Here is a 14318-nt window from a genome sequence, read left to right as displayed (position 1 = left end):
TGTGTGTGTGTTTAGTGCTGGCCAAATAATCATTAACTGGTTATATTAAAATAAGCCAAAAAACAGTCATGGGAAGAATACCTTGTATTTAATACCAAACTAACCAATTTCAACCTAGTATTCTAAAGGATAAGGTCTGTGTCACATTACATTCAGGGGCAAGAGTGTATAAGCATAACATTTCCTTGCAAATATAAATTTTCAAGAGAAAAAAATAAGAACACATGAAAAGAAATCAGAAAATGAAAAACAATGTGTTTTTATACAAACAACAGGGCAAAACAATGAGATTTCCAAATTAAGGCCACATGTGTTGAGAGAGATGTGACAAGTACTTGGTTGAAAACAAGCTATTGAAATCAAGATTAAAACAATAAGCTGAGACATTTACACAACAGATAAGAGCAGTGCTCAAAAAGATAGTGATTTTTGAAATTTCCATGTCTTATGCCAAGGAGAGAATCACATCCTGTCCCAACACCCATTGATAATTTAAAATCCAAAGTTAAATCCTTATGAAAGACTAGACTGGTAAGAAAATAACTGTATGACTAGATTGTTATTTTTTGCCCTGAAGGTGATTAACAGCAACAAGGATTCATTTTAAATATTTTTTTTAACAAAGGTAAAATTAACTAGGATGAGTCTGTCCTCCTAATTCAAAACTTGCATTATGTGTGCAAAAAAATAAAAATAAAGAACAGCTTCAACTCAGGATTACTGTCTTACTAGATGCAATCAGAAATAAAGAAAAAGAAACATCTATTAATCTATATGGTCACACTAATAAAGTCAAAATTGCTAAGAAAACAAAAATTTTGATGAATTCTATCTGCTGTGTTAATTTTATTTATCTTTTCAAAGCAGCAGATGTTTCATTAATTTTCTTCTATTGTCTTTTCTATATTTCATTTATCTGTTCTAATTTTTATTATTTCCTTCTTCCTACTGACTTTGAGCTTTGAATTGATGAAAATTTGATAAGAGATTATATGAACATGTACTTTGATTTCTTTTAGTGCAACAATTCTTTTGCATATGAAGAAATGGTCATCTAGAAAGATATGAAGCTTTTCCAATATTAATTTACAGATAATGGAAAAGTCAGTGTCTTAGCATAATTTTGCTTGCAAGTCTTAAGTAAAAAAATATCCATTGGAAGGACACTGGGAATTTTCAAGAAAATTAAGCAAACATCACAGCACTTAGCTTTGTGGTGAGTAAAAAGTCATCAAGCAGCTTAGATATCCACCTTCTGCTCTCAGTTGCATGGTCCTTGACTCTGTTTTTCTGTGCACACCTGCTCTTCAGGGCTCCACCTCTGACCTACTTAATCTCTGGGTCCCAAGAAAGATATTTTATCTAACATGTGTTAGAGATTTTCCTGTATCCTATGAGCTATGACTTGTGGTAATAGATATCACAAGGTATAAATATTGTTCTCTATGCACACCCCTTTATCCCAGAGTGTCAATCCACTGTAAATTAAAGGACCTGATATGTGAGGAAACAATAATTTAAAAAAAAATCAAGTCATGATTAAAAAGAAAAACAAAATCTTCTGCCGATGAATTCAGTGTTCTTTCTCCATTACTTTTCTGCCTATTAGAATTTTTTTAAGCAGAGAAAAAAACCTAATAATCAATTTGTGTAACATTTGCCCATTTGATCAACATGGAGGAGGCAGAGCAGTTTTGAATATATTTTGATGGTGAGCTTCAAAGCTTAATCCATTGCATAAAGATTAAATACATTCATTTTTAGCACATTATAGAATCTCATGTGTTATTTTAAAATGATTAATTGAATGCCATTTAGCTCAGAAGCAACTTTTTCAAACTACCCTGTACATACCTGTGGATATGTAGATATAGATAAAACTTATCTTTGAGGACAAAACCTGTCAGATCACCTATTGCCAAAATCAGAGAGAAGTTCATATTAACAGAAAGATGTTGAAGATAAACAAAATAAAATTATTCAAATGTTTACTCATTTTTCATCACTATATAAGCAATCTGACTACATGAAAAAAATTTAAAAAGGTACTTTGTTCATCTACACTATTATTTACTTTTTTTACTTTTATGGCTCAAGTGCTCTGCTTGTACACACTTGAAAGCTGGACAGTGAAAAACTTCTGTTGGATTTATTTTCCTCCTTTTTTGATGATAACTTACACATCATCCCAATATTTTCCAACAGAATACCATGCTGGAGGAAGTTCATTATGTAGCAAAAAAAAAAAAAAAAAAAAAAAAAAAAAAAAAAAACAACAACAACAAAAACTATTCAATAATCAAAAAGCTTCTCACAATACTAAATTAAAGTAAAACAGTTTCCTCAGAGCAGTATCGCTAAGATCTTTAACATCTGAATCTAACATCCATGACAGTGTCTGATCAAATAAGTATCTGTTGAATAAATTAACGATCCATTTTGTAAAACCTCTGGAGCAGCTTCTAATTTTCAATTTTTTGTTTTCTTTCTTGCTCAACAATTTCTATTTAGCTCTATAAAAGGTGTTGAAGAAATGAATAATATCTAATGCATGTATTTACGAAACACATTTGTAATGCAGTGAGCTAGGTCTCCTGGCTCTACTTAGAAATAAACTTTGTAATACAATTATTATTGTTATTATTAGTAGTAGTTTTAATTATAATGACCACAATAATAATATTAACCGATTATACTGTTACCAAGGCAATTGTTCTTGAAACTCTGCATCCCAACTCAATTGCATACATTCTATAGATAAAGAACTGAGAAACAGACTCATTTGGCTAGTGATTGAAATTTTAAAAAATTCTCCTTGAAAAACTAAAAAATGAATTACACAAAATATTTGATAGCAAATATTTGATAGCTGTTTGATAGCATTTAAACATTGGTTTAGTTAGAGTCAATATAGAAAAAGGAATGCTTTGATGTAAAAATTAGGTAAATAATTTTGTCTTTCTAAAAGAGAATAATAAACATATGGAAAACATGAGAAAAGGCACATTAAACAAAAGGTCTATTAAGTTTAAAAAAAAGCACATGACATTTCTTCAGGATTAAGCTAAATATTTTCTATTCTGCTCTGTCTGTATGCTGCCAATTAATTATTTGTGATATTAGCTCTCATTTATTTTATTTATTTCATTCTGTTTTTACCCAATTATGAACACTCGAATCATTTGGGTGCAGAAAAATAGAGACTGTACAATTGTTTAGTATTAAGTAGATTAAACAATTTGTTCACCGATGCTTTACTTAGGTACTTGGGAATATATGGGAAGGTGAAGTTCAATTTTTACATAAAAAAGTTAAGACAAGTATATTTGGTCATGTACATGTCTTCTTATTACTATTTGGTCACCTCATTTTCTTGCTCTTTTGGTTTCGAGTGGTTATAAATATCCCACACTTCAATCTATAGTCTCAGAATTATTTCTCTATATTAATTTAATAATTATGAATTCTTGACTTCCATATAACCATGTATAGTCCTATAAGTCATATGTATATGTCATTAAAAAATGCAATAAAACCTGGAAACCCAAGAAAAATCTCTCCACTACCCTCTACTACAAGATTAGTATGTGCTTTCCAGACTGAGGGGGGATATTCTATTTATAACTCTCATTTGTTTCTTACCATGTGGCCAAGTTTCCACTTATTACATGTCTGCTTGCCTTAATATTAACTTCCAGTTTGGAGCACTGTAAATTGTTTCTCAACCCCTAAATTAAAGCAAATGATATCCACTCCACCTCTACCACCAATTTTACTAGAAGCCACTTCAAAGATTCCATTTTTAAAAAAAAATGAAGTATGGCCACTGCTTCCTGAAGCCAAGGTTAGCCTTGTTCATAATGAAGTGAAGCTTTCTCTGATTTTCCTTCTATTTAAAACTGACAGTTTTTTTCCAAGACATTTTATTCTCCTCCATGGTTGTTGTTGCTGTTATTAAGGAAGGAATGGGAGATGGGAAAAGGAAAATGGCTCTGGTGGACTCTGCCTTAGTCAGTGTTCTTTGTGACCAGTACACGTGTGTTTGCAGTGACATTCCAGTATCACATTTTAGCTATCTTTATCAACATAAAAGTTCTAAAACATTTAAAGATTGTCTCAGCTACACACAATTTCTAAGAGAGCAGCAGAATATATTTCTTATGTTGTCACTGGCTTATTAAAATAAAAGTGAATGCAGAAAAGACAAAAAACAAAACAAAACACAAAACACCTCTATAACTTCAACTTTTAGCTTTTTCATCAAATCTCTACTTTTTGACCATTCTCTCAAATGTTCATTGATACTAGCCTCTCCAGCTTAATATCATGGTGCTTATTACACAAGCTACTGTCACTTTCCTCACCTATTTACACTGTGACTATAACTTAAGCTCCAGGGCAATGTATCATCAAACTGAAAGTACACTATTGCTTCCCCGGTCCCCAGGGCTCCATTCTGCATTCCTGCCCTGCATATATACATAGATCTTGGGCACATAGTAACAGATCAGAAAACAGTTACATGCTTATAGTCACACTTTCTACTTACTACCACCACAGGAGCTGCTGAAGAGTAGAATATCCACCCCTCTTACACACGCACACAAAACCAGTTTGACTTAAATTGAAGATCTGTTCCTTCAGAAAAGGTTCTTGGGGCCTGAAGGTGCTTGCTACTCCACAGCCTTTTCAAAGCAATTTATCTGCTTGGGTCTTTCAAATACTGCAGGCCTTGGGAATTTGCACCCTAAATCTACATGAGGGTTGACAAAAGGTTATGATAAAGGGAGACTCTATTTCTCCTCCACTCAGAGTCAAGGCCATGAGAATGAATGTGCTTGCCTCCTCCCTTTGTGAGGTAGAATTTTTGCTGGTTTGCCCTTTGAACAAGCGCATGGTATTTTGGGGGATCTCAGCCACACACAGGTTCTCATCCATGCTCCCCATCATGCTTGGGACCTAGGTTGTTTTGTGCCTCCCTGTATGGCTGTTACAGGATGGGCAAATGCCCCAGGATTTTAGTCCTCACCTCTTTGAAAATAGAAATTAGGCACTTCATTTAATTCAGCAATGTTATAATGGTGTTTCTCTTCTGAATATAATGGTCTACTTTCAGTTCCTAGCACAACGTCCCCGCTTTTGCCAAACCTTTTGCCAAACGATGTTTCATCTGCTTCACTTATTCTTTCCGTACACATTTCATGTACACGCGCGCATACACACACCTTATTGGGGTTAGTTCCTTCTCATTCTCTAGATCCGATTTTAAACGTTATTTGCTCAGATTAGTCTTCCTTAACTGTTAAAATCACAAGGTGGTGTCAGCAGTATTTTATACTTGGGCATTTTCAAGAGGCAGGCTGTCCTGAAGCAGAAGTTTAGGTTCCCAGATTCTGCACTGCAGCCCTTATCCCAAAGAACTAAACTATCATTTATTATATAATAAATGTACTACAGGAATAAAATATTACTCAGTGTTACCACACAGAGGATATAAAGAAATGGGTGGGGAGGACAGGAGGAGAAAGAGAGAGATGGACAGACAGACATGTACCTCTTCAAGAACTTAGGAACTTGCTAGTCAGGAACACTTAATAAGTTACAGGTGCAGCTCAACAGAGACTCCTGAAGTGATGCCTAGTTCTCTATTGTTTTAGAAACTAAAATACTTAGGGAAGGAAAATTGTAAAAATTCCCACGCCTAAATGTCCACGGGATGTGATTTTCTCTTCTAATTCAATACAATGTTCCTTGCCTGCTTCCAGAGGATAAATTAGGATTTGTGCACATATGTTACAAAGTCAAAATAAGCCCTTGTGGGGCTTGATCTTCACATTGTTTTTTAACTTCTGCCAAGCAACTGTTCACTGTAGGACTTCCACATTAAGCTTCACATACTGATTGTCAGCTTCAACGAAAAGCTTTCATACAGTCTTATCTTTAGTAATCAAAATCTTGAGTTCTAAGAACATCAAATGAATCTATTTTTGCTGAGTTTAAGAAACTAACACGAATTTTAAAACAACACTTAAAATGCTATTTATATCTATTCTTTTAAAAACATTTAAAATAGCTAAGTTGTCATTAGGATTTAATAAGCATTTCTTAATTCTCCAACTTTCCAGATATCTTCATTTGATCATCTAATAGACTATATTTGATAAAAACCAGGGGTTCTTTCAAAAGTATGCTCCCCAACATGAGGAAAACATCTTAAAGTATTCTCGATTTCACCACCATATCTTCTCATAATAGAGCACCAAATTATCAAAAAGAGAATTCCATGATTACAACAGTATACTCTACTATCTTTGTGCTTTGCACTCCTCCAAATGCCATCATATTGGAGCCCTTTAAATTTTATGGCTAGATGCACATGGGAGTTGAAAAAATCAGACAGGGCTTTAAGAGGATTAATACTTTAAAAAGAACAAATTCAAGAATTTTATCAAGTCCAATTAACAGTAATAAGAGACATCACCGCCCTAAAAAAAAATGTACAATTAACAAATATCTTCTGAGCGCTTGTCATGTAGCAAGCACAGTTTACACACAATATCCATAGCAATTTAAAACTGCTATCTCACTAAAGCTCTTAATATGTTTATATTACAAATGTGGATACACACATTTACACATACATACAAATAATACAAAATACCTGGAGGGCCGTAAGGATATTGGCTAAGGCCTGTCCGTATGTGTCATGACAGTGAACGGCAAGAGCACTGGGTGGGATTTCCTTTATGACACTTTCCAACATTCTCTTCATGCTTCCTGGAGTTCCCACACCAGTTGTGTCTCCCAGAGAGATCTCATAACAGCCCATGCCATACAGTCTCTTAGACACCTATGGGGACACGTGAAGAGTTAGTAAAACCATGGAAATGAACAGACTCGATCCCTATTGTTCCTAGCAAACATCATCTAGAAGTAAAAATCACAACTAAAATTGTTACATTTCCATGGAAAACATTTTAGTTTCCTGGTCTTTCTCCTTGCTCATTAAATCTTAAGTGTTTTATAAAACTTTGAATGACATTACTATAATTATCTTTTTTCTAATACTCAAGTTTGCGTCAGAGTCATAACTGTCTGGCTACATGTTCAATTAGGATTTATAAACTATAATTTCAACTAAGGGAGGTTTGCTTTTCTCAACTCTTTAATCAAACAGAAGCATGACAAATTTACCTTGGAAGTAGCATTTCTCCATGCATTAGAATAGGCATCAAGAGACATCTATACCAGTTTCAGCTCTGTCGCTCAGTACCTACGTAATTGGTAGAATCACTAAATAGTTCTGGCTTAATTTGGGGGGGGGGTCATAAATGAATGTACTTGTGAATGTGACCTTGCATTTCTTGACTCAAGTGCTAAGTAGTGATCTTATAAAGACGTAAATTGCTAGGTTCTTTCAAGCTGAATAACTAATGTTACTTTCAAAGAGGAATAAGATTTTGCATGAAAGCAGTGTGGTATTGTGACAAAGACATGCATTCTGGATCAAACAAGCCTGGGTCTAAATCTCAGGTGCCACCCATGCTAGGAATGTGATACTAGGCAGAAGGTTAACCTTTTAAAACTTCAGTCTCTATTCTGTAAAATACAGACAATGAAACACCCTTATTTAGCATACTTTCTAAATCTTATTATTTAATTTTTTAAAGAGTTACAATAATAATGATGTTAATAATGGCATGGTTGGCTATGAAAATGAAATGAGAACACCTAGAAATCACTTTGTACAAAATATGGCACATGGCCACTCATTAACTCATTGTGTATTTCCTCAGTGCCATTTTATGCCATGTACTGTGATAGGTGCTAGAATATAACGGGGACACAAATCTTGAGATGGCTCATGCTGTTATAGAACCTGGAGTCAAATGAAGATAGACCTTAATCAATCCCATTTGGGAATGTATAAATACAGCTAAAATACGAATTCTGAAACAAAGAAACAAGATAAGAGCATGTGGCGAAGGAAACTGACCTAGATCTGTCAAACAGGAAGGGCCCAAGTGACAGCTTAAGGTAAAGTAAACATTAACTTGTTGAGAAGGCTGAGAAGAAAGATATAAGAATAATATTCCGGGTAGAATATCAAAAGCAGAGGCTAGTGTATTCCAGGCAGCCAAAATATAAAATGCAAAGAGCACTTCAGGCAGAGAAACAGTCAAATGCAAAGGACAGTGTGATGAGGAAGCCAAAACCAAGAGGAAATGAAGCTACATAAAGGAGAGGTAGGCATGGGGCAGATATATAGGGCGTGGCAAACCAACTAAGTTTAAGAGTTTGGTTGAGGATTCTATCATAAGAGTAATAAAAGGCCATGATAGTATCTGGGGAAGTGGTGTTTTTCAGAAAGGCAATAACAATATGAAAACAGGTTGGCGGGTACTCAGAAGGGCTAACTAGTCCAGGTAGGAGGCAGTTATCAGATGGAAACTTGGATGAAATATCATAATGTTCATTCTCCTTTACTGCCTATTAAATGCTGGAATTTCTTAATGCTCAAATAGAGAAGCATGAGGTTACAAAGGAGAAACCTAACAGGTTGGAAGAAAATCACAAGTGTGGTGTCAAGGGAATACAAGAGACATACAGGTGTCAGGAAGGATAGAAGAGTCACTAATCCCAAATTCTGCTAAGGAGTCAAGATTAGGATTGAATACAGTTTTGCACTTCTTGACCCAAGTGCTAAGTAGTTACCCTAAAAAGAGGGATTTCAGTGGAGTGAATAGTCTAGAATTCAATCTGGAGTATGATGAAGAGTTTTTGGCACATGAGAAAATGGACATCACTACTGTAGGCAGCCCTCTGAAGTTTAGATGTAGAAGGCTAGAGATATTCGATAACTATAAGAAGATGCTGAATTCTGAAAGTTTTCAGATGGAAGAGGCTTGAATATGTTCCAGTGTCAACAGGAAGAATTCCATCACCACTGAATAATCAGGTGAGTAAATGAGGAGAAAGACTAGAGACTTGAATGAACAGAGTGAACACAATTTGCAATAGTCATTGCAGAGAGTAAGAGAGTGAGTTGGCTACAAAATATATAAAATAGCCCATTCTATTGGACCTACAGAAGGCCCATCAAAGGCTGCTGGTCACAAATTTCTAATGTTTCCAATCTGCCTGTTACATGATTCTTTTCAGCATCTCCTCGGGCATGCTAGTGCAGGAATGGACAGCCTGAGTGTGTGTGTGATCCTTCCAAAGATGGCAGGAGGCAAAGGCAGAAGAGCGAGAGATTTGGCATATAGGCTGAGTTGGATTCAGGTTTTGTGGAGCCTAACGTTATACCATTTTTGAAGTGTTCTTTAAGAAAAAAAATATATATTTGTGAATATAAATTAATAACGGTCTTATATAACATCTGAACTTCATTTTTTATATATATATATATATAGTATTTCTGCCTCTTTGTGCAAACGTCTTGCTTAAATAATGGACCATGAGATAGATATCTCTCATTGGAAAAATTTGCAGTAAATTTCAAAAGTGCAAATGAATGCTCAAAAATAGAATTGGCTTTAGACAAACTGATAGTTTAGCCAGCTAAATTTTAATTTTTCTAACAATGCCATCTTCACTGCTTCCTACCATCCACATTACTAAATTTATGAAAATTAACAACCTTAACAACAGGTGCACATTAATATATTTCATATACAAATGAGTTTCAGAGATAATCTAATAAGATAGTCTAATGTAACCTCAAACTAAGCATTTTGTATTCATTGGCATTAATTAATAAACAGAAAGAGTAAGTAAAATGAACTTTAATAAGCAGGTCCTTAATGACTATATTCTAGTGCTGTAAAATTGCTCTTTGATAGCAACTCGAATCTCAGCAGTAAGACCTATAGGATCTCCAAGGAACAAAATATTGAAGCACTATATACTATGACACAAGTGCCAAAGTACCCAGGGGAAAATAAAGAAATGATACCTGAACAACCAAGGCAAAGTTAACAAATATGTGCATGAACTGCCCTGACATTTTGGTAGAAGTAGAAAGGTCACTCACTATGTTCTACCCACATAAAAACAAAACAAATATTTTTATTCCCTCCACCTTTGAGCTCCCAAATGTTAAAACTCGGGTGTTATTTAACTTTAAAACAGTTATAGCCAATATATAGGTCTTCAGTGTTTCAATAAAACTATCAGTTAAATAATCATATGTGTCCCACTCCGTGGTCCTCCTTAACTTTTGTTATGCAGGTGCAATAAATAGTAAGGAAAACAGTCCACTTTTAAAAATAATATGCATCATTTTACCGTGAAACAGAAAAACAGGCATATCCTACCTCTGTCACTTTTTGCGGTGTGATGCTTCCTTCATATGGACAGCCCAGGACACAAGACACGTACCTAAATTTAAAATATAGGACTATATAAACATGAGTGCATAATTTGCCTTCTAATTTCCATTTTATAAAAACAAATAGCCAAAAAGTCATCGAGAAAATTTATATCAGACTATTCTTCTTCTTTATTATTTAATTCTCAGACCAAACAAAAACAATTTTGGAACATTTTTAATTTAAGTCACATTTTCCTCTTTCTAATAATTCTAATTTGATATATGTTATTTGATGGCAGATAGGAATAAAATAACAGGTATTTATCTTGTGGGGTCTTTATACTAGAGCAGGATATGATATTTGAAGAAGAAAATATCAGTGAAATACATAGTTTGACTTAAATAAGTACATACATTCGACTGTTGACTATCCAGGTCTTTGGAGCCATACAGAAGAGAGCATGTAGATGACTAATTGAACTTTTCTCTTCACTCCCATCTGGATGTTTTGGCCTCATGTAGACAGTCATTAATCACCCCAAATCTCCTAGAACTGGCCACAACCTCAAAATTCATCTTGTTTATCTCGCGGGTATATCTAAATCATTCCAAACAGAAGAGTGTCTAGTCTGTGTTTAAAAGGCTCCAAATAAAGATATTTCATAAGTTTCTCCAACAATTGAATATAAAAAGTCAAGCCTCTCCTACAAGGACAATGATACATTTCCATCTTAAAGTATTAAGCTTTAGAAAAAAAGTCCGTTTTAGCTATTGTCAGCTCAACACCAATCCCATTTTATTAAACTTTCCTCAGAGACTTTGCAACACTTGTATTAAAATAATGCATCACGTATCTGATTGTAAAGAATGAAGCAACTCACATGAGAGAAAGGAGTGGTGGGAAATGAGACTGGAAATTTAGTTCTTTGGGCCAGAATATGAAAGGCTTTAGATAGCAAGGCCCTTGAATGCCATGCCAAGGAATCTGAACTTTGAGATCACTCAAAATTATTAGAAAAGGTAGTGACAAGATCAGATTTGTTTTCTAGAAATGTAACTCTGAGAACTCTGGAAGTGGTTGCCAGAGGAAAAGTGGAGGCAAAAGCATGATAGAAGGCAATACCACATTTCCTTGATTCTAAGATGCTGTCCATTGGAAGATATACTGTGAATTTCATAACAGGTTTTGGAATACATTAAATGATTCACTACATATCCATTGCTTCTAAAGATATAACCTAATTTCAAAATTATTAAAATGTCAATAAAATTGTATTTCGGAATTAAAATAAATAAGCAGTTCCATAAGCCAGGCACAAAGTTATGAGAACAGAGGAGAAAAGAAGGCAAATTTAAGTAAAATTTGAAAGTAATGCTGGGCAGGAAACCCCTCTGTGCTCTTCTAATTACTATAAGCCTATTGTAAGAATAATCTGAATAAATTTCATCAACACGTGAAAAGAAAATGGTCTTATATAAACAACCCTGGAGAAGGTGGCTAAGAATGAAAAATAAATATTTTCAATTTAGATATAATGATTACAGAGAATGTATTGAAAATATAAGTACATTGGTTCTGAACCCAAAATATCTAGAAGTGAGTAAATAGAAAATCCAAGCCATCCATTAACATGCCATCCTTCTAAATGTGAAAGACAAAACAAGCAAAAAATAATTGCAAAACAATATATTAAAAAAAAAACCCTTTCCTGAATTCTTAACATATTACCTGACCACAGCTTACCCCTTTATACCATAACCCTGAGTCTCTTCGTGTGCATTTTCATTTACTCAAGTTTTCCCACTGGTCCATCCCAGGCCTATGGTTTGCCAAGTCTTCACACTCCATTGTATTTCATCTTCATATGCTCTCCATCCTATCCTTGTAAGCTGAGTAGTCATTTTTTTAACCTATTCACATGTGGTTACTTTCTCCAAAGTGAATGTGATGGTTCTCAAATATGTTCATTAACTGTGCTTAAACACTGTAAAACAGAAGTTAGCAAACTAAGGCCCAAAAGCCAAATCCTGCTCATCACTCTGCAAAGAAAATTTTATTGGAACAAAGCCATGCTCATCTGGTTACCTATTATCCATGGCTACTTTTGTACTATATCAGCAGAGTTGAGTAGTTGAAACAGAGACCACCTAACCCACAAAACAAAATATTACTGTCTGGCCTTTACAGAAAAAGCTTGCCAACAACTAATAAAAAGTGAGGCATTTTCATGTATGTGCAAAGGCCTCCATCATGATGAAAAGATGCTACCTTGTCTGCTTTGACTAGTGGCTAACATCAGTTTCTAGACTTCTGCTCTTCTCTATTGCAGTGGTTCTTAACCTCAGCTGTACAGAAATACCTGGGGAGCTTAAAAAACAAAGCAAAACACAACCCTGGTGGTTATGATACACTCCATAGTAATTAAACCAAAAACTCAGAAAATGGAATCTAACCACTAGTATTTTAAAATAATTTTTAAATTTCCACTATTCTGCCAAAATTGAAAAACACTCAACTACTAACAATACAGCTGCACCTGGATTGACTGATTCCCTTGTGTAAAAAGTGATATTACACAGACTTGAGAGTATCTAATCTCAGGAATCTCTTCACTACTACGCCATAGCACTTTTATCCATCTTTGATTGGTTGGTGGTTTAATTTAAAATTTTTACTGTGAGTGTCTTTCCACGGTGATTTTAGTTTCTAAAGGTTTCATGAGTCTTGAGTTATTTAAATGCCCCTATAAAGCAGACCTGACTCCCTTGCCCTTGCCCTGCAGACTTTATCAGTTACTGGACACATTTCTACCCAGATTTCTCAGTGGGGTTTCTACAATACTCATGTGTCATAAATCTACAACCAATAACTACACAGTATAGGTTTCAGTGACTTTGCATTGGTAAGGAGGTGCTTTCAGGTTCTAAGAATACTCCATATTTACAAATCCATAGTTTAGTGGAATAATATCTATCTTTTCCCAGATAGACATTAAAATCCTATTTCCAAGCCCCTAGGGACTATGTGTGGGATACATACCCCCACATATTAGTGGCATCAATCTGCATGCTTAGCACATTTTCTTTGATGAAATCTGGGGACTTTCTTTTATTTTCTGAGCTTGGCTATATGTTTTAAAAGTCATGTTTGTAATGGAAACAGGAAATGGAGTCTCTGCATCAGCTCAGTCTTTCTTTCTCTAGCCATTATGCAGGTAAATCCAGGAACAACTCCAAATCTCCTTGTGAACATGACAAATCGATTGCTTGAAACATTTGGATGACATATTAAATTCAATATGTCCAAAATGATGCTCATCCCTGTTTCCCCTGCATTTGTCACTTTTTAAAAATGAGGTAGTCATTTTCAGAGTCTTTTCTGCTAAATCACTTGAAGGTCACCTTGGGAACATATTCATAGATTGGCTAACTCTTCCCCTCTAGCCTCTGCAGCTTGAATCTCTGCCAGTGACAGCCCACATGCACAGAATAGTCCATGAGTACCCTCTCCAGGAAAGGCACAGATGTCTCCTACATGCTCTCCTTGTCTCTAGTTTCATGCCACTCCTTTTTACTCCAATATCTATTGCCAAAATAATATTCCTAGAGAATAACTCTAACTACATAATTGTCCATTTTGAAGATCTTCAGTGACTTGCCATTGTCTACTAAATAACCTTGCTATTCATGTTCAGCAATTTGTGAAACTTCAGTTTAACTTTCTACTTCTCTTCTATAATCAACCTCAAAAACTCCTATTCTGGTAAAAGTAAACGTCTTCCTGTTAACCAAATATTTCTTGAGATTTCTCTTCACTATGCCTTTGTTCTTTGTATATTTCCTCCTCTGACTAAAAAGGCCATTATTTCTTATTATGTTCCATATATTTATTTATCTTTAATGACTTCAATTTATTAACACTTTCTCCAAGAACTTTCTCTAAATAACTTCAGAGAAAGTTAATATAGTCTTACTTTAAACTTTATTTTTTTACACTTTTAAT

General features: G+C 34.6%; 1 protein-coding gene across 3 annotated transcripts in view; it reads right to left on the bottom strand.

Moving 5' to 3' along the window:
- HMGCLL1 (3-hydroxy-3-methylglutaryl-CoA lyase like 1) overlaps window positions 1-14318 on the bottom strand; it is a 159019-nt gene that overhangs the window by 70931 nt on the left and 73770 nt on the right. For 2 of the 3 annotated variants that reach the window (XM_039853118.1, XM_039853117.1), the window contains 2 exons: window positions 10320-10383; window positions 6662-6850 (listed from right to left, as the gene is read on the bottom strand). In XM_039853118.1, the coding sequence (XP_039709052.1) occupies window positions 6662-6850; window positions 10320-10383 (253 nt within the window). The remainder of the gene's footprint in view (window positions 1-6661; window positions 6851-10319; window positions 10384-14318) is intronic. The other variant, XM_039853119.1, reaches the window with a different exon arrangement.

This window comes from Pteropus medius, unplaced genomic scaffold (assembly GCF_902729225.1).
Source record: "Pteropus medius unplaced genomic scaffold, Ma_sr-lr_union100, whole genome shotgun sequence".
Classification (NCBI taxonomy): domain Eukaryota; kingdom Metazoa; phylum Chordata; class Mammalia; order Chiroptera; family Pteropodidae; genus Pteropus; species Pteropus medius.
This window is presented reverse-complemented; position numbering and strand designations above follow the sequence as displayed.